Source organism: Mesitornis unicolor, unplaced genomic scaffold (assembly GCF_000695765.1).
Source record: "Mesitornis unicolor isolate BGI_N332 unplaced genomic scaffold, ASM69576v1 scaffold3433, whole genome shotgun sequence".
Classification (NCBI taxonomy): domain Eukaryota; kingdom Metazoa; phylum Chordata; class Aves; order Mesitornithiformes; family Mesitornithidae; genus Mesitornis; species Mesitornis unicolor.
The window spans coordinates 103,879-125,237 of record NW_010175277.1 but is presented as its reverse complement, the minus strand read 5'-3'; the positions used below and the strand labels follow the sequence as shown (position 1 = coordinate 125,237).

Below are 21,359 nucleotides of genomic sequence, written 5' to 3'. Positions count from 1 at the left end.
CAGCAGGGAGCAGTGCTGCACTCACAGATGTTAGGCAGATTGGTGGTCTCAGTGTGTTTCCCATCATTTTGATGCACATTATACATACAAGGGGCATATAATCCATCTATCTTAGAATGTAAGAAAATAAGAAATTACAGGCTGCTCCTGACAAAGCCATTCTGAATTATAAATTTTCCTTTCTTCGTTTCTTTTTGTTAAAAGTACCAATGCTACTGACTTAGAGCTTAAACTTTTTCAGTGTAGTAATACAAGAGCATTATTACAGTCATTGACCAAGTAAAACAGACTCATGATGCTCATGAATTGAATAGGGGTGGTGATGGTTTTCCATCTCCCTTGCAAGATCATTCTATAAGCAAAAAGATCAGCAAATCTGTCTGCAAGCACTGTTCACCTTAAATTTTCCTTTGCTCAGTTTCATCCCCCTGTGCCTAGACATACATTCTTGTATTATCTTGAAGATATTTTCTCCTTCCTCAGTTTATTTATCCTTCAAATACTTCTAGATGCTTGTCATATTCCCTCTGGTCATTACTAAGTCCCATCATAGTTATTTTGTTCTTTTAATCTTTCCTATTGAATTTCTATGTTCAGCCCATACGGAGTTGGACTATTATTTCAGTGACTCAAAAGGGATACATACAGTGATACTGAGAAAATAATATATTTTAAATCTTCCTTTAGTGAACAGGGTTATAAGTTACTGCTAGTAATTCATATTTACACAACTATTTTCCTGTGTATTAATATACAGTTGAGAGTAATCGCATGGTTTTGTATGACTGATTTACTTTATAATTTCTTTTTCAGTGTCAGACAAACTATGTTCCTGTTTGCGGATCAAATGGAGACACTTACCAAAATGAATGCTTCCTCAGGAGAGCTGCTTGCAAGCATCAGAAAGAGATAACAGTGGTATCAAGAGGACCTTGTTATTCTGGTATGTAAAACACCACTTTGTGTCACTAATGAATGATTATATGGTTATATGGTTAGCTCTTTAGTTTTGCCCTTAATTCCAGAGATTTTAATTTTCCTGCTTTTCATAGAATAAAATAATGTGGAAACCCCAAATCCCCTTTAGCAATGGAATAGTTTTACAGAGAATAAACCTGATATATCTTCTGATATGCTAACAGGTTAATAAATAAACATTAAAAGTAGAGATACTTTATCTAAGAAAATGGTTTGTGAATGCTTTTGTTTTATGTATAGAGGAGCCTTGAAATTCGTCAAAAGGCTTACAACAAATTTGGAGCAGGCTCCAGATCAGTAATTTCTATAGGACTCATCTTCTGGATGTAGAGCGTTAGTGTAACATTCCAGCAAGTGGCACTGATTGTCCTGACTGCTACTCTGCCTGCATGCATCTTTGACCAGTTTCACTTTGGGTTGTTACACTAAAGTTATGTATAACTCTTACACAGTCATTCTACCTCACATTTCTAATGGACTGGCCTTTTCTGTCTTTCTACACACTTAAACACAGATTTTCCACATGCTTAAAATACACAGGACAAGTATTCACTGTCTTTAATGTTGCAACATGCTCTTGGAGACAGAAACTTTACCCAGCAGAGGTCTTCTGAGCCTCCGGACAGATTCAAAGCTGGTGAGACAGACACATGGCTGGCTTTCTCTGAACTGAATTAGCGAATCAGTAGCATCAACAACTGCAACCTTTGGTACATAAATAACACACACAAAAAAAATAAGTTGTAGGATATCCCTTATCTTTTGATACACAAAAGTTACAGTTACTTGGATTAACCTAAGCAAGGTTACATCTGCGTGGCAGACAAAAACATGGCTATGGGTCAGGTGCACAGATCTAGCTAGCTTTATGTTGGCTAGTTTAGTTATCACGGATGATTTAGAGGTAGCAGCCTGGAACTTGCTGGTAGCTGCAACATCTTATCTGGAAATTAGGGTAAATACCTGAGCAGTGTACCTAGGCCAAGTCCTTGCTGCTGCCAGTCCCAGAGCTCCCTCATTTAAATGCAGCATGGCTGTGTTTTGCACAAACTGCTCTAATGCCTTTGACTGCAGCACAGGCTTGTGCTGAGATTTGGAGTCATTTACTAAAGTCCAAAACAATCTATGGTGTTGGTCCTAATACTCAAGGAAACCTGCTTTCTGTGCCCAGCTCAGCTGCCTAATTCCAGCATTAATCAGGCAAATGACTGAATCTACATTCTTTCCCAATCTCCCACCTGTAAATTATCTCCAGATGCTGCAGAAATAGGAGAAAAATGCATTACAGTTTTGGACCACTCACATATTCCTGTAACAGCACCCAAGAAGTATGAAGGTTTGAACTGAGGATGTAGAAGTACTTTTTTTTTTTATTTCACCACAGCTTGAAAGTTTCTTTCCCTGTTTGGGAACAACAAAAAAAGATGTTTATTTTTCTATGCATTCTGCTCTACTAAGAAAAAGATATTTTGAAACAAAAAGTTGATTCTAATCAGCCTCAGGTTGCTGGCAGCTAATTACTATGTTACTCAGGTAGTCTGAGATATTTTTTAACCATACTCTCTTTTTCTTGAAGTCCCACATAAACCCCAGAAAACATAGCATAATTTTTAGCACTCTGTGTGATAAATCATGACATGTGCTGAGGCACAATTAACCAGAAAGTACTGAAAAACTCATTTCTAAAACTGAATGTGTGATTCAGGCTGCATACTGCATTTACACTGGTGCATTTTAAAGTGCTTTGATGGAACTCTACCAGAACGGTACTTGCTGCTCCCCAAATGTCTGATGTCCTCCGGCTGATGTGAGAATATTGGATGATAAAAGCCATCATCTAGACCCTCTGCATACCCTGCCTGGGATCATGGGTCATCGAGAAGTCAATATATTTGTACTCTTCATCTGTGATACATACATATGGAGAATCAAATGCTGAACCTGAAAAGTCCTTTATAAACTCCCATTAATTTTCACCAAGTGCCTCCAAATTTGCTATAAAAATGTGTTGTTCTGGGACATCATTGGGAGCTAAGTATATATTCACTGATTTCCTATCAGAGTTTTGGTATTTCAAAGCAAAGCTTCATCCTGGTGGGACACACCTGAGACAATAGGACAAAATTCCCCTATAGTGTTGTAACAGCTATTTAATATTTAAAGTATGCCAGATTTCTGAATCTCATGCAAGAATGAAATACTTCCCGTTTGCTAGGAGTTGATACTTTCTGAAGCTATGGCACTGGAACAAACTATTGTGATTTAGTCAGATCTGTTTCTTGGCAGGTAACATTTTGATAAAATTTTTACAGTCATGGGTGATTTAACAGCATATTTATATACTTATTTCTTTTGTCCGAGTGCTGTCAGAGTTGCAAGATCCTAAAATAAGCTATGTTTGAAAAAGAGTCAATCATAGCTGCTTTAGGAATGAACAAAATGTATGTTTTAACGTTAAAATGGGTGGTTTAGAGAAATGTAAGAGAATATACGGCAGAAGTTTTCAGGACTGCATGTACAGGTCTTAACATTTTCGAAGTCCATCTTACTATGAAGGAACATTGTTTTTTCATATATCTGGGTTTACAGAGGTGTTTATATGCCTAACTCCACCTGGCACAAGCTGTGGAAGATGAGGGTCTGTTCTTTTCAGCCACTGCATGTAGCCCCATGTTGCAAAATACAGAGAAATTAGGAAAATGAGTGAAATTCAGCTTTAGAGTTCTCTTTGCCTAATACCTTAATATACCTTTGAGAAATGATGTCTCCAATCAAGCTATGTACAATTTTGGCCTACACCTAAGCTGGCCTTTTGTATTCATAAAGAAGTAATCATCCTGCCTGTGACTGGGTGGAAATGAACAGGGCTGCAAAGCCAACTCCTTGCTGGTAGTAATTCCCATCTCCCACAGCTTCTCCTCCTTGCTCTGTGGGATTATGTTATGAACAAGACCAGAGCACTATCCCAGCCTTTTCCTTTTTTTTCTTTTTTATTTCTCACCCTTATCAGTTCCTTGTTTGCAGTTCAGCCCACAACCAAATGCAGAGCAGGGGGAGATGACAATACTTACCCCGGGATTTCTGCCAAGCTCACAGCATCAGTGGTCTTGCTGCTGACCTGAAACCTCGATCAGTTCATAAAGTGTGACATTACACTGAAATTCATTCACGTTATGCCATCTTCTACCAGAGGTTTTCCTGAACTTGCTTGCTAAACAGATTTAAGAGACCAGGAGGAAAAGGCAGTCAGAGTGCTCGGAGCATTGAGGAGTGTCACCAAGTCTCTTGATTCCTTCTGCCTCCTTTTGTTGGTGAATTTATTGTCTTTTATTCATTTAAATAAAATAAATTAATTCAGTAAATAAGAAATAGGCATTTATTACTCATTTTTAAGAATGTGTGTTCCTACTGGCCTGCAGATAGAGCCAGGATTTTGACTGCTGCCAGATTTATATTATACGCACATGAAAATGAAACCACACAATGATGTAGTACTTGATATCTTGTACTTATAGATTCTCAGTGTACTGTATATATTTGGAAGACACAGTCCATTGCTTTCTGTTGGGATTTCTGAAGTTAAAAATAGCTATTTGCAGACCTAGAAACAAACACTATATCTCTGTTAGATTTAAGGAATTATTCTCTTAAGAGTGGCTTTAATTTGGTGTTCTTCAGTTTGAAGTAATCAAACTCTTACATTGAACTTGATTGCACAAGTTTTTACAGTAAATGTCTGTTCTGTGGGAGGCTTACAGTGAAGCATAATTAGATGCACACATTGTCCTGAAAAGAAATATAATAAGCTCAGTTTAATCCTTTCGAGAGAGAGTTACAGAAGGAATTCTAGGCAACTGGCTTCTGGATTAAGAAAGTGTGAAAATAACTCTTTATGCTCTTGCAAGAAAGTCGTAACAAACCTGAAAAGCTGCTATAAAAACATTAATTCATTCCAAGAGCTGACCAAGACCCTTACTCCCAGATTCAGAGCAGCTTTCCTGTCCAGCCTGAGGGAGGGTTTGCGACACCACAGCATCACTATTCTGTCATTAGGAAATGTTTTGGAAGCAAAGAAATAAGCTTACCCAGACATAACTCATCAACATGTGGCAGGATTTAATATCTTGTATATTTTTTTTTTCATGACATAATTAAGGAGGAAATGGCTACCAAGATCAAGTGATAATAGACACTTTTTCCCTGAAGAAGTCAAGGCAAATGGACAGCACCTACACACAGCCTGGCAAGGCGGAGGTTAAAAGCCTATCTCCAGCAGCCAGAGGCCTCGCAGCTGCTGGCAATTAGGCTTGTCAGTGTTCCTCCCCAAAAGCTCCTGCTGGCCTATCAAAATCAAGGGTAATTGCTAGCAGCCAGCCCTGCTCTTGGAAGGTGGGGATACAAACCCAGCAGGAGGAAGGCTGAGCTGATGCTGCTGGGAGCGTGGGGTGGCTGAGGTGGCCACCACTGCTCCTTCACAAACCGGTTTTGGTGGCCTCCTGAATGAGAGAGGAGGCTGCAGGCTCTTTTGGGTTTGGAGAGTGTACTTTCTGCCTCCGCAACAAAGCAGATCCATGGTATAGAAAAAAAAAGGGATTCTGACTGTAACCTACTGCTTACAGTGTTCAGATGCTGTGTCTGATCCAAGTACTTCTTCATGTATTTTATCCAGAAACTCCTTCACGGATAAAAGCAGCTCATAGCAGAAGCCTGTACATTTGTGTATAAGCTTATTTTTACAAGCCAATGTAGAAAAAGGTGGCCTAAGTGAAGAGATAAGTCAACCACTAGTCTCTAATTACTGCCCTGTGGCTGGGGGCGATGCTATGTCTGTCTAGCTTCCTCACTTGTTTGAGCATCTTTCTTGCCAGCTCTTGGTACATGGAGACCAATTTTGGAAATCCTGAATTGGTTAAGGGCCTGAAAAAGAGCAGGGCTGCTTGTCCAAGTAAGCTTTCAAACAAATGCTACTTTTTAAACCAGCAGCTGCTTGGGAAAATCTAGCCAAGACTCAGAGAAAAATAAAGCAGGAACACCAGCTTAGTTTAGCATGGTTACCCTGGAGACAAGAGTCCTAGCACAGCTTCAGGCTCAGAGAGGAGGCACGAGCTCCCAATGAAAAGTCAAAAATTATGCAAAGTGTTACAGAGGATGACACTCTTTTTTAATGGTTTCTTGAGATCTTAAATCCCTGAGAAACAGGAATGGATCTATCCCATTACTATAATGTCCTGCCAAGTGGAGAAAGAGTTGCCCATGGACTTCAAGTACGGCAGTGCAGTCATCTATAGAAATGGGTGGCCTGGTTATCTTGTTACTGCTCGTACCGTCTGTGTGATGGTACTTGCCCTGCCATACAGCATACACACCTCATGATATGACTGGAGCCCCCCATGCTGGAGCTGAGCAGTGTTTCTCACCTCGGGTCTGAAGGTGCAGGGGAAAACAGTCAGAGAGTAAGAACTGGAAATAAAAACATGGATCAAGTCAAGGTTTTTTGAGACCTTTTAGCCTTGTTTTTACATGAATTACATGTTGAACTTGCTCATGTTTGTATATCAGCCTTCTCTCCTTCAGAACAGCTTATGACACAGTTTCACCACTGCAAATAAGCCTATGTACTTACTTCATATAAGTAAATTATACTTCAGATTTCTTAATGAAGCAATACTGTATCATAAGGCATATTTCTCAGTGACTCATCAGGGACATTTTATAGGGGATTGTCTGCTTTGTCAGTAAAGTGGGTCACTATTGATGGAACAAGAGTCCTTCTGTTTTTGCATTCATTTCTGTAAGGTAATAAGCTCAGTCTATTAGACACAGAGTAGTTGTATAGGAGGAAAGAAAGGAAAATATAGGCACAGGAAAAAAAACCCCTCTTTATTCCTGATACTCCATGTGACAGGAGATTATTTTTAATGTGTGAAGTGACCCAGTAATGTGGAATTTCACACTTTCATCCACACACTAGAGGGAATTATTCTTAGAAATATAACTGCTTAAAGAAAAAGAGGGGGGAGGGAATTGAGCAAACAGAGGGTTTGGTTTTTCCTCTGATGTGAGCAATAAACTCATATGTGGAAGTAAGAACCCCACTCCTCTCTCTGTCTGGTCTTCTTCTTCTTTCAGATTTGTGGAAATAAATTCAGCTGCCTTCTCCATCACCAAAGCAGGCATGAAAGGGGAGGTGTGGGACGAGCAGAGTATGTGCTCTGCTCCTCTCCTCATCTTCCAGAGGAACTGAGCTAACAGGGATGGGGAGCAATTCACTGATGGTAATTGCCATCCTATCCTCTCCTCTGCACCTCCTTTGAGCAAGAAAGACCGAGGGAGGTTTGTGACTGAGAGTGTGTTTTTAAGGGCTTTACTGCTGTGCTAGCTGAAGACACTGCGCAGAGTGCTGCCCAGTGGGATGCCCATCCCTGTACAAAACCCCTAACCAGCTCTGTAGTGTTCTGAAGTGGAGTTAGTTGGCCTGGAGTGGTGAGGAAGCTCAAGTCCTGCTGATGCTTGAACTGCTAATGCAATGGGGATGCAGCCACAAGCTGGCACTCATCAGATGCTAATCCAGTCAGTGTAATGTCAATCAAATAACTATGACATTAGAGCATCCTTATACAAAGTGACTGACTCAGCTGAGAGGAGCTATTCTGTCGTTAGATGACTGAAGCCAACTTTACTTTGAGGACCAGTTGTCATCTGGAGGTACTTCTGCAGTCAGGTGATTTTTATAGTACTGCTTCATGTACTATTCCCAGGGCCAGAGTGTAAAAAAAAAATAAATATTCCAAAAATCAGACTCTATACTCATCTGTTTTGAGTTTAACGAAATTAAATCCCTATAAGTTGAAGAAAGGCTAAGAGAGTGATTTAGTTTTCAGTACTGAATGATGCTGCTCCTCAAATAAAAATATCTTGACAGGAAAGAGAGAGCATAGGGCACAGTAAGCAGGGACAAACTGTATTAACAGATGCCAGGCTGCATGTGGGATGTTTGTTTTTACACCTGGCTCATGAAATGTAACACCTGTGTAATGTTTTACAGTGACAAGTTCCTGAACAGCTGCTACTGGAGCAATATTTTCATTTGCTTTCTTTTCTCCCCTTCTGTTTCTTTTTCAGATAATGGTTCTGGGTCAGGAGAAGGAGGTGAGTACCAAACCCCAGTTACATTTGTTTTTGGCCTTTCTTTTTTACTGTCAGTTTTATGTACCTGGTTGCTGTATACAACATGAATTTAGGAAATATTATGACAACTTGAAAACAAGCTTTAACATTGCAGTGTTACCTGACCATCTTGGAACAGTATTGGTGTAGGATTAGGTTGTAGTGTGCATTTGACCGATGTTGTACTTTCAGATTTGTCCTATATAATTTTTCATTTGTTGCCAGCAATATAGTGTAATATTTAGATCCTTATTTCACCTGTATTTCACTCCTGGAAATGTCCATTCACAATAAATTTCTTACCCTTTTTTTTTCTTGCATTCATTTCCTTAGTGTCTACAACTTCTAGTTATTACTTTATCCTTGGTCAAACATGTTGCCTAAAATATATAATGATTACAGTATTATATCTGTTTTTACCAAATATTTTATGTGTTTCTGTTCAAAGATCTATATTCAAAAAGAGGATGTAGCACAACTGGTACTAGTAAAAGTGTTCCTATCTTTGAACACATCTTAACCTTCTTCCAAGGATTTTAAAAAAAAAGTAACTTTATCTTAATTCTATCTTTGATACTACTAGTAAGAATACATACAGGGTGGAAAATGTGAGATATAGATATATACAGACATGGAAAAGGCATTTTGCTTTCAGGCTTTGCTTGTATTAAGAAAATGTTGCAGTTCATACTGGTGGGACTGAGTTTTGAAATATCAGAAATCTTGCATAGCTACACAAAAATGTGCTTTTGTGGAAAACAATCAATGGCATCACTGTGTGGCTAAACACAACAGTTCCCTTTCCCAAAATCAGGAGCTTGCTCTCTCTTTTTTCTTGTATCAAGCAAAGGGGAGGCATTTCCCTCCCCTTTAATAAGGCGCTTTCAGTAAATCCCTTGACTGCTGCTAGCACATGGCCCTTCTCACCTTTGTCTCCTTTTGGAGCAGTGTCCAAAGGAATGTTTTTCTGCTCAAATGCTGCCTCTTCTTACCTTCACTGATGATTTATTTTCTGAAGCTCTTCTTCCTGAGGTTGCATCACCCTCTTCCCCAGCTCTGTTTACTTCTCCTTCCTCCTTTGTTACCCAGCCTGTTATTCCACCACAGCTGCTCCCTGCAAGCCGAGGGTTGCTTGCCTTCGTACTGCTATGCACTTCTCATAGGAGACAGATGACAGTAATTTAGTCCATGACTGACTTTTATTTTTGGAACAGTTTTAGAAATGCTTGAATGCTGTTGGGATGGGGTTTTTTTCAGTATTTCCCAATGGGATACAAAAATCCCTGTTAAAGTCCTTTCTAAATGTTACTGTGTTGCTCTGAAAGAGATTGGCAGCTGACTGACAGATGTGGGGATTCACTGGGTAATCTTATGAACAGTTTGGAGAAAAGTAGGGCAGAACATGCTGCGTCTTGTTGTTTAGGCTGCTCACTAAAGAAGTGAAAGATCCAGGTTGAAATATACCCATAGCTCAATCTGGGGCAGGAGACTGAAGCAGGTCCACTGTCTCTTACCAGGAGAGGTCCAAAATGGGTTTCCCTTGGTCACTGCTGTTGTTTCTGTTCTCACTTGAAATATTCATTGAGCCTGGGACAAAGGGAGTGGGAGCAAGGTGACAGCCTGGAGGTTGGGAGGATGCATGCTGTAGAAAGGCTTTGTTAGCTGAGACTCAGTGTGCTAGTGAATTTTAATTATTTATGCAAAATAGAATGGCATCAGCTGAGCAGATTTGGTGGGCCCTCCATGCTATCTTGTAGCAGTGTTTAGTTCATTGTCTTGGGAGGTGAAGTAGGTAGGTTTGGTTCACTTCAGGCAGAGAGGAATTAACTGAATCTGGTCTCGTGGCACCAGGTAAGTATCTGCACTGCCTGGGTATTGACTAAAGAAGGCACAACGTACCCACTACCTCCTCCAGCAGTTTTGTGATGTCAGCCCTTCATTTATTTGGCTTTCTTCCAAGTGCCTTTGGGCCAACTGATGTGTTCCCGCTTCTGTTCAGTGTGAAAACAGTTGAGATTATTTCTTAATTTTAAATAGAAAAAAATATTTTAAACAACAGAAACTGAGAATCCTGCTTGGCGCTTTTTCTGTTTTTCCATACATCTAGGCCAATTTGTGACATGTTGAACTAGTGCTGTTCCCATCCTCCTTTCTCACTAAACTGGTTGTTAGGTAATGCTTCTGCAAAACAGTTGGCTAGCCTTCAGCATGCTGAGCCATATTCTGCATCTGAAAGCTATCCTTCAAAGGTTGGAATCCACTGTTGCTTTGATTATTGAACTCTGCTCTGGCCAGAAACTCAAAGAGTTTTTCTGTACTCACAATATGTTTGTATCTGGAATTGTTTTTGCTCCATTATCTGAGTAATCATAAAAGTGAGACATTAAAACATCAAAGAGATATTAAGGGTTAAAGGAATTTAGAATTAAAACCAAATTTATAAAAGAATGCTGAACTATTGAGGATGGAAGGGCATTGTTTGGGATCCAGACAAAGAGAAAAGGTAGGAACCCAGGCAGAAGGTGACCTGCAGGTAGGGGTGCTCCCTGGTGCACACACCACAGTCCTGCCTCCTTGTTTATTCCAGCTATGGGACTGACTGGAGCACAGCACAGCTCCTGCCTGCTCCAGCCTTCCCCAGTTTCTTCCTGGAGGAAGCCAGGACATGCTGGGGTATAATAATGGCCCTGACCATTTAATATCATGCTCTTGGCCAAGGGTGCACAAATCATAGAATTGTTTAGGTTGGAAAAGACCTTTAAGATCATTGAGTCCAACCATTAACCTAGCACTGCCAACCCCATCAATAAACCATGTCCCTGAGTGCCGTATCTCCCCATCTTTTAAATACCTCCAGGGATGGTGACTCCACCTTTTCCCTGCACAGCCTGCTCCAACACTTAACAACCATTTTGGTGAATAATTTTTTCCTAATATCCAGACTAAACTTCCCCTGGCAGAACCTGAGGCCATTTCCTCTTGTCCTGTTGCTTGTTACTTGGAAGAAGAGATTGACCGCCACCTTGCTACAACCTCCTTTCAGGTAGTTACAGAGAGCAAGAAGGTCTCCTCTCAGCCTCCTTTGCTCTAGGCTAAACAACCCCAGCTTCTTCAGCCACTCCTCGTAAGACGTGTGCTCCAGATCCCTCACCAGCTTCGTTGCCCTTCTCTGGACATGCTGCAGCACCTCAATGTCTTTCTTGTAATGAGGGCCAAAAACTGAACACAGTATTTGAGGTGCGGCCTCACCAGTGCTGAGTAGAGGGGGACGATCACTTCCCGACTCCTGCTGGCCACGCTATTTCTGATACAAATGGCAACCAAGTTGCACGAGAAGCTTCTGTGCCCTGTGGTACAGCTACAACTTGTAAGTACAAGGAAGTAGCAATGGAAGTGGAAAAATGCAAGGATAAGTGAGAGAGCAAGTGAGCAGGCATGCTAGCTCAGAAATAAACTCTGTTTCCTTCCTAGGATTTACATTTCCAGATGTTAATCACAGAATCAGTGTTTGCTGTGTTTCATCAACACACAATTAGTGTGATTGTGTATGCACCAGTGATGCTTGCACACATGAACTGGATGAGTACAGCTGCTTGAATGTGTTCAGAAAGCATTGTGATTGCTGTGCAGGAGATGTACAATTTGCCAGTAGATTTTTAACTGTGGAGGAAAGCGCTGGGAAAGCGCCTGAGTTGTGCTCTCCAGTTGCTGGAGTCCTGCCTGTGACAGTTTCCACTACTGAAATTAGCTGCTTTACTCACATGCAGCTGAGGTTTTTGCTAGTGGTTCACGCTGTTCTCTCATTTTCCAAACGCAGAACAAGCTCATTAATGATGCTGAAACTTGGCTTGTTGCAGATTTTCCCTCCTACTCCCAAACTGTACGATGTTAAATACATTCATTTTTATGTAAAAAAAAAATAAAAAAGACTAGATTTAAGACTGATTAAAACCCCCACAAAAATCCTCTTCCTCAAAGACTATTTCAGACAATGTCTTGCCGTAGAAGTTGCTGCATGCCACAAAAATCCTAAGGACCAGGGAACTTCTGATCCAGATTCTCTCCCAAATAATGTTTACTGATGCAAAAATACTAGACTTCAGGAAAAGAATTAAGAGTGAGAAATTTTTTTTCAGTATATGTGAATGAGATAGAGGATAATTTTTAAGGGTGACGCAATTGTCTAGTTGCCCTCTGACATTCCAGATAAGCGATTTCCATTTTCTATGCTCTGAAAGCTTAGTATTAATAAAGAGTTACAGTAAAATTACTAATTTTATTCATTTCAGAAGTCTGAACCGTCAATTAGCAGAATAAAAATTATACTTATGAAGCCAAGCTGTTGATCACTTGTGGCAATGGGTATCCTGAAGGTGCTTCTAAGAAGGATATGGATTGTTAATTCAGAAATTAGAGAAATTTCAACAACCTCATTATTCTACTATTATGTTTCACCCCTACAGAAAGCAATGTCAGAGAGTGGGGACTCAGACCTAAAGAAGTTGCTTAGTTGAGGTCACAGCTGAAGATGGTGGGATCCTTTAGACTTGCATTTAAGATGTGGGCTTTTCTGTGTAATCTCATATGAATCATCTCTTGATCCACTTTGTTTAAACAAGTGATTTGTTGGATTTTGAGGCAGAACTGGTGAAAGAGAAGCTACAGGCTCAGATTGATGTTCATCTCTGCCAGTTGTAAACCACAAGACTATTTGACCTGCTGGATGTACTTCCATAATTGGTAGATCAGGCATGAAAAACATTCCTCACGCTGTCACAAGTACATAAAGGAAGTAGATTGCTGGCTTCAATGAAGCATTTTCCTTTTTTCTAAGAAGTATTTAAAACTTTAATTTCTGGTGGAACCTGCCACATTCTCTCCGTAAAAAGAACTCTTCCAATCCAGTACAGTAGCCTCAGGAAGGTTAATTTCGGTAGGTTTATATGAATGGGACTAAGGATGAGCTTTTACAATTTTTTTTCTTCAAGGTGCTTTCTATGTGCAAATACCATTTTTATCTCAAGTTTACAACTTGATACTAGCCAAGAAGGTCTAAAAATAAGCAGTCATCGTAGTGATCATCTCTCGCTATAGAAAGAGCTGGCACTCAGCACTGCTAGCCAGGTAGAAGCCTTATCATTTAGCTGAACTAACCTCCATGTTCAGAAGACTTCAGATTCATGTTAAAGCCACTGTCCTTGTCAGTATTCTAAAAAAAGATCCTAGCACGACATTGCCCAACTAGTAGTGAGACAACTGAAAGCGCAGTCGAAGCCATTGATCTAAATTCTGCTTGGATTTACAATCACATCCTCCATTATTAGAAGAAATTTTGGCCCACTGCAGGTGGGAACATTGGTCCTTATAGGAAAGCTTTAAAGAAACAGCTAGTTCCTTTTTTTGTGTCAAAGGTATTGGTGATGAAGATAATTTGCTTTCATCTGGCAGTAGTACTTATTTGTAAGACTTTTTCTGGTACTACTTTTTTTACATGCAGGCAGAGGGCAGTAACTTTTGAAGGAGAACCTTATTTCTTTGGAGCTCCCAGGTACCGTCTTTGGTAAAAAAGCACTTCTGAGCCATTCTTCCTGTGTCCCTCCAAGTAAAGACCTTTTTTCCTCTCACTCCAGATAGTCCTTACTTCTTCTGTTTGATACTGCCAGCAAATTGTAGTTGTGATGTTGACTTTGTGATATAGCTAAGCCTTTGCAAGAACGTGTTGCAAACCATCTGGATGTGTTACGTGCACCATCAAAGAGTTAACAAATGGCAATGGCTTTTCAAGGCAGATTCTCATAGGCAAATCAGTGTCCTAGAAGAGGCAGGCTCTGTGCTCTAGTAATCTACTGACAAGGGTAAGAACTCTAAGTGTCCTACTATGCCCATAACATGAATTTTTTATTCTTTTTGTTCAACATTTATCTGTGTACCTAAGCAAAATGCACTTTTGATATTAAAAAAGATGTAATGGTAGTTAGACAGATGGCATCCAATCATTTCAGGCTTTTAAGTGAAGGAAATAACATGCTTGCAATACATATAGCTAAGTTAATTATTATTAAAATAATTTGTTTTGAATTTCTAATCCCTCTGAAATTTAATAGCTAAAGTATCTTGTGATGAACGTCTAGCAGATTGCATCTAGTAATTAATAAATTGATATACAGTATGTGCTTTTTAGCAGGCTGCCATCTGTTCCTTCCCCTCACTGGGGACAACACTTATCCAGTAATTGTCACACAGTCAGAGTGGCATAAACAGACACAATTTAGAACCCTGAATATTTTTAGTTTTAATTTGTAATAATGCTACTGATTTGTTTTAATGTATTTTAATATGACTGAACAAACTTGATGGTGATTAACACCTTGGATAGGAGGTAACATCACATCTTTTAGCATATTTCTAGAATGGTGTGCAACTTAGAAAGATAGAAGTGCCAATTCCATCACATGGCTTATCGCTGAGTATCACTTTAGATTCAAATAGCCCTGTTTATTTCTGTTGAGATCCTACTCCCTGTAGGTAAAATTAACACCAAACTAAAGCTTGCAAGAATTATTGTGTTTTCACCAAAGGTTCAGCAAGGCAGAGGCAAAGGGCCTCAATATTCAATCCTTCTGTTGGGGAAAGCTTACTCTGAGCAGGGTTTTCAGTGGGGCTAGAGCTTGCTCAGAAGAATGCTGGAGCCAGAGGCAAGGCAGAACAGATTTTTCTTGAGTCTTGTGCAGGATGAGAGATAGAGAATGAGGGCAGGGTCATCTCATGCAGCCTGAATAGGGCTTGCAGAATCGCATTGGGCATGTTCATGAATTTTTGGGACACCTCTCTTTGCATCTGGTGACTTTCTTGCCCTTCCTGGTTTTCATCATCCTCTACACATGCATAATGTCCCTGGTGGTTACTCTGAAGTTGTTGTGTCTTCCTCTGGAGAAAGAGGAGTGAGCTGCATTTGAAGCAAGACAGTGGAGTGAATGGGTGTTGGAGTTCTCCAGCCAGAAGCTCCTGCAGTGTGGAAGCCGATCCAGCTCTCTCAGTATGCCAGCTTTTCCCACCGTTATGCATGGTTTCATACACATAGAAGCAAAATAGAATTTATAGTTGTCAGATGTGTAAAATACCTAACGCATAACAACGGTAGTGGCAGTAGGGAGTCTTACAGTGCATGTTCTCAAGTCTTTTGCTTAAAAGTGCGCATGCTATCGTGATCGTAAGCACTGGGCAAACATATAACCTTGGCTGGGTTGTGATTAGGGAATCAAACTTCAAACTCCCCTCCTCCAGGCACTTCAGTCTTAAATAGAGCAGGCATCCTTGTGTTAAACTTTAATGACCATTCTTGCAAAATCAAACTTCAGAGGCTGGTGTCTTCACTGTGAACCTGCTCAGTGAACTGCACCCCCATAATGTGTGATGCTGTGGACTGTGTTATTCTGAGAGGAATTTCCAGTGCTAGCTGTACTGAGGGAGTCACAGTCTAATCATGAGGGGTTTCTTTTATAATTAAGGGTGCAGAAGAGGATTTGCTGTGGCCCTTCCTATTTTTCCAAAATCTTTTTGAGATTAGTTGCTCCCATAGCATAGCACATCAGTAAAAATCACTATACTCCCAAAACAGATAGAAATTGGTTTTTAGAAGGGCTTTCCCAGGTGAGGAAAGCTTTATTCCAGCCATACATGGCTACTGAGTAGTTGCAGCACTCCACAAGCTCCCCTGCTTCACTGTTAACAGTGATAAATATATATATATATAAAAATATACACATACAGCAGAGCTCTCTTTCCAGGCCATGCCTTGAGGCAGACCAAACTTCACCTTGACACAGACTGATGCTTTTGCTTCAGATGTGATTGAGTGCCCTCAGCAGAAACCCAGCTACATTACCATTGCAGGAACACACAAATGAGTTGCTGAGGGAAGCAATTTACTGCTGGCCAATTCCGCTGGAGTGACTGTCCATTTGCAGGCTCCTGCCCTACAGCTCCTAAGATATAGCTGGCCATCTTCTGCAGAGAAATAATGACTCGAGAAGCGTTAGGAAGCATGGCAGCTCCGAGAGACAACTGGGAGTCACAGATCCCATTCTTGTGCCTCATTTCTTTTGAAGGACGGAGCACTAATGAAGTGCTGCCCTGAAACACAAAAGGGAGCTGAAAAGAGAGGTTTCACTTAATATGAAATTAAGATGTCAAAGAACAGAATTAATCAGATACCAATGAAAGTGAGAAGAAATTCTGTAATCATCTATGCATCAACATTAGAAACTTGCATAATAAACAAGAGTAGTTGAATTGCTCATTTAGGAGCATATTTTGACCTAATTAATATTACTGAAACATGCTAGGAAGATCTGATTGATTGGAATTTTAAAATTAATGGCTATAACCTGTTTTGGAACAATCAAATGTGGGGGAGAAAGGAGAAGGGAGGAACATTTTGTCAAGGGGTGGATTGCCTATTTGGAGACGCACCACAGAAGATTATATTCTTAAATATTAATGGATTAACTTATTATAACAGCACACAAATGGGATACTGAAAATGTCTGCTACCAATTCAGGCTGAAAAGTAGTATTTATCTATTCTGTATTGGTGGTAAAAGCTTCATTTTCTTCAAGGACTTCAGTCTAAATTATATGCAGTGTCTCATGCTGCTAGTACTAAAACATCATGCTGCTAGTAATGAAAGAAGCTTACAAAAATTATAGATGACTATCCCCTAACTTGGAAATGTTGCATCAGTACACGTTCATCTGTATTACATGTCATTCTGACAGGTGTAAATCATTAGAACCTGAGTTGCAGGTGTTCTTGACTTGCACATATTTATTATGTGCAAGCAAAATAAATCACAGATAAATAATTATATATATATATGGGGTCCAGCAAGTTCTGATCAAGAAGAAAAGGCCACCCTTTTTCTAAAACAAATCTAATTTGAAAAAGTAGAGAAAACAATTTTAGGGGGGGTGGAAGGAAAGGAGAGAGTGAGGAGTTTACACTGAATAGCATATAGAAACAAAGAACAAGTAGTTGTGAACTACCACTTATGAAATTGAAAAGGTGTTGAAGCATTCAGAGGGTGCAGAAATAAAGCTGATGAGGAAGGGTGTGCGTGTGCGTGCGTGCATGTGTTACTTCTTTAGCTCCACTACAAAACTGAAATGCTAATAGTGCGGCAAAACTGCTCTGTAAAGCATTCTGGTTGTATTTGTAGTCAAGTCAGATAGCATATATAAGATATGGTAAAATATTTTCCATGTTAGCAGTACTGCATTAAGATATTACGCACCACAGGTGTTTTGTAACCAGCAGGTCTGGCTGGTTTTCACCTGAAAGCTTTAAAAATGGGTGGTAAAGAATTCTCTGGGCCGAGAGTGACTTTTTTTTGTTCTCTTTTTCTTCAGTAGAACAGTGAGAAATAACTTACATATATTTTCAGAAAAGATAAATGTGGTGATCAGGTGGGCTACAGCCTCTCATCCTGGCATCCATCAGAAGCCGAGCAGTGGAATAGAAGGTGGAAAAATAAACTGAGTACAGAATTAAGGGAGGGGAAAAATACTTAATGCCATTCACCATGGGTTCATGGAAAACCTTTATTGAGAAATTTACTTTCTTTTTAATTTATTTTTCCAAGAAAGGCCTTTGTACAACAGAACATTTTATGTAAGCATACCACCTCAAAACCATGATTTTTTTCAGCCAAAGGCAATCTCTCATACAAGTCTAAGTAACTAGAGAGTACAACATCCACACAGTGTACATCTAATGTGCAAAAGTATTGCTAATCAATAGATCATTAAATGTCAAGGAATCATTACAAAATGTTCTTGGGTTGTCTTGGCATCGTGACCCCTTCCACTGGTGACCTGGGAGCAAATCCATCAGTACCGATCAGGCCTGGATGACATAGGATGGGTCATTGAGCTACCAGGATGCAACAGCAGGCAGTATTTTAATGTTCAAGGACAGAGTTTTATGTTGCGAGTCCAGGGTCTAGGTGATTTTTCCTGGATGTCAGTCTCTTTCCTACAGACTGATGACCCTGACAGGGACTAATTGGGACATAAGGTGGATAATAAACTAAGTGTGAATGATAACGGTCAGTGCAGAAAAATGGTCAAAAATTATTATGCTTGTTGGATATTTTAACTGAAGAATATGATAGGCAGTGGTCTGGCTCTGATGACAGCTCTTCTGGAGCAGTGTTTCCAGCTCTTGCACCCGTAACACTGGAGGGTGTTAACGTGCTGGGGAAGGGCATCAAGGGTCATAAGAACAGCAAAAGAAGTGGAAACACCATGAATGAAAGCCAGGAGCAGTGCCATTTGTTTAACTTATTCGAACCTTAGGGGGTCGTTTCTTGACACAGAAAAGTGAAAACTGACACTAAAGGGCAATTTAGGATGCCAAACACAGGCATAGAAATGTGGTATCTTGAAAGAAGGAAAAATCAAATAATATGTACATTTGTAAATATAAAAGCAAATAGCCTTTACTGCAACTTAGTAAGAGTGGTGATAGAATTTCTACAGTGGGAATTTTGTAATAAAGTGTGATCTGTATTAATCTTTGAAAAAATCCACAGCATGCTTTAGACAGAAGTTAATTTGAGGGGTTCACCTGCAATGTTCTCATTGTAAGCCCCACAGATAAGAGGGAGAAATTCCCTTCAGCCAAGATCCAGGAAAACTAGGAAGGACTCTCATGGATTTCTTTTTCCTGTTCACATTTAGGGAATGTAAACACAAATTTTTAACTGGTGGTGTTTGATTAGCTGTTGCTACAGCACATAAAGCTGCTGATCTATATCCATCAGACAGCCTTGTGTAGTCAGATACTGTGATATGTTAAATGGTTCTCAAGTCCCTCTGCAGATTTCTGTGGTTGTTTTCCTGTTTTTCAAATGTCTATTTCTCCTTTAAGGATTTGTTAAAATAAAAAATAGGAGTGAGTAATGGTAGCAGAACAATAAGAATATAGTTATATTTCTCTTTTACTTGGTGAGGAGTTTTGATGTCTATGTCAACAGTAAGATTGGTGCAGATATTTTTAGGATCAGAATATTTGAAGTTCTATTTTTACTTTTTTTTAGAGAAATAGCCTTTCTACCAGTTTCTTGTTAAGATTATTTTTTTATTTTAGTCTTGTTCAACTAATTAGAGTACTCTGGAAAATATACCGCAGCATATACAAGATATGAACACAGTCTAATCCCATTGTCGGAAAGAGAAAGGAGAAACATGCAAGCAGTAACCTTGCATGAAGATATCTGTAATTAAAGACTGTCAAAGAAAATAGCATTCAGATCCCCCATTACCTAATATTCAAGGACTTTAAAGGACACAGGGTTTAGACATTATCAGCGCCAATTAAGATTAAATGTGATTGGGACACATGTCAATGCCATTTGTGTGTGTAGTGAGGTGAGAATAAACACAAATCACTGAAATAAGAATAAAGCAAGAGTTAATCAATGAAGCATTACTATTTTCAGGGGTGCTTTCTTGTCACTGGTACAGTTCTACCGACCTCCACTTGCCTGATTTTGAAAAAGGTTAATAGTTTAGATATATGATAACTTCATGTTGACAATATACCTGAAGGCAAATGGATTTAGGTAAGCAAAATCAGAGTTTAATAAGAAAGTCATGCTCTCTATTAACAATACTTTTTTTTTTTTTTTTTAGAGTATGAAGGATCTGGGACAGAAGTTCAGAGAAAACACTCAAAATGTGGAGTTTGCAAATATAGGGCTGAGTGTGATGAAGATGCAGAAAACGTTGGGTAAGTAATAAGTTTTCCCTAAGAATATCAGCGAACAAAAAGAGGAAAAAATGTTAAAAAAAAAGAAAAAGTATGTGATCATCTGCTTGACTATGTTTGCTCTTACTAATTGAAACTTTAATGCTGTCCAGTAACAATATGTTTGATATATGTTTGTAAAGCTCAAACTACCTGCAGTTACAAGGTGAAGGGAGTAAACAACAAAGAGGTATATTGGAGATTCTTTATCAAATATTTTTCAAACAAAGGACTTTGATTAGTTTTATCTTAGCAACAAAAAAACCCAAAACCAAGAAATGCAAAACAAATACTGATAATTCATCTCTGATATTTTTTTTTTATGTTCTCCTTGTTCATAAATTATTGTAGGCAGTTGTATCCATCAGTGCAAAGCTTGGACATAAACATGAAGTTGAACTGGAGATCTGATCCAGTCACTTCTTCCAAAATTACTGTGCCATTTAACCTTTCAGATGCACCCAGGGCAAAACTGATCAGAGATATCTGTTGCTTGTCACAGCTCAAAACAAATGACCAAGAAACAAATGATCAAGATTTTAAAGACAGTCCATAATGCAGAAGCAGATATACCAAATTTCTCTACTCAAGGTTTTGATGGTTAGAGTGTACCCTGGCTGTCCAGGCTCTGTGTGGCTGTTGGAAGGGAGAAGAGACATCATGGAGGAAAGGGGTCCTTTAAGGGTCCCATGAGGCATTAAGGTTTGTTGGAAGCTCAAAGAAGTCCCATCTAATTGATGGGGCTTTGTTTTCCCACTTGTCCTGGCAGTGGCTGGCAGTGTGGAAGAAGCTTAACTGGAGTCTGGGCTGATGGTGGCTACTGGGGTGGCAGCTGCAAGAGGCAGCACGTGAGGGTGTTTGGGAGGTGCACAAATGGTACAGGTTTGCGTATATGTAGGGAACAGCATTTCAGCATAGCAGAGCCTGACCATCACTGATCAGGGTAGCATCTCTCCTCTCCTGTCTTCCAGCTGGAATCCATTTCATGTTGAAATATGTCTTAATTGCACAAGATTTTATTATAGGATATCAGCATGAAGACATCTCAAGTAGTGAAGCAGCTTAGCACTAATATTAAAGATGTGTATTCAAGATTAAATCATAGCGTACAAGGGAAACCAAAATGGTAATAGTACTCATGAATACTAGAAGAACACTTCACATTTCATAACATGTCATAGTACTGAAGTAGGCTTGCTCTTTTGTGGAGAGACAAATGAGCTGTAGCTGTTTTTTATAATACTAATACTTTTCTGCAATATTGCCTTGGTCTGTTTCATTTAAGACTGGCAAGATGGGTATAGATTTTTTTTTTCCTGTTATATGCACTGAGATGTGTTCTCGGCTTTGGAAAATAAATCCTGAAGCATTCGACTTCAGTAAAAGATTGCCTATTCATTCTATA

The 21,359-nt window shown here is 39.5% G+C and overlaps 1 protein-coding gene across 1 annotated transcript in view; it reads left to right on the top strand.

Annotated features, from left to right (window-relative positions):
• The window catches only part of TMEFF1 (transmembrane protein with EGF-like and two follistatin-like domains 1), a gene marked incomplete at its 5' end in the record, with an annotated part of 51,910 nt that overhangs the window by 3,735 nt on the left and 26,816 nt on the right, over window positions 1-21,359 (top strand). The window contains 3 exons of the mRNA XM_010181325.1: window positions 814-943; window positions 8,101-8,127; window positions 19,840-19,936. Of these exons, the coding sequence (XP_010179627.1) occupies window positions 814-943; window positions 8,101-8,127; window positions 19,840-19,936 (254 nt within the window). The remainder of the gene's footprint in view (window positions 1-813; window positions 944-8,100; window positions 8,128-19,839; window positions 19,937-21,359) is intronic.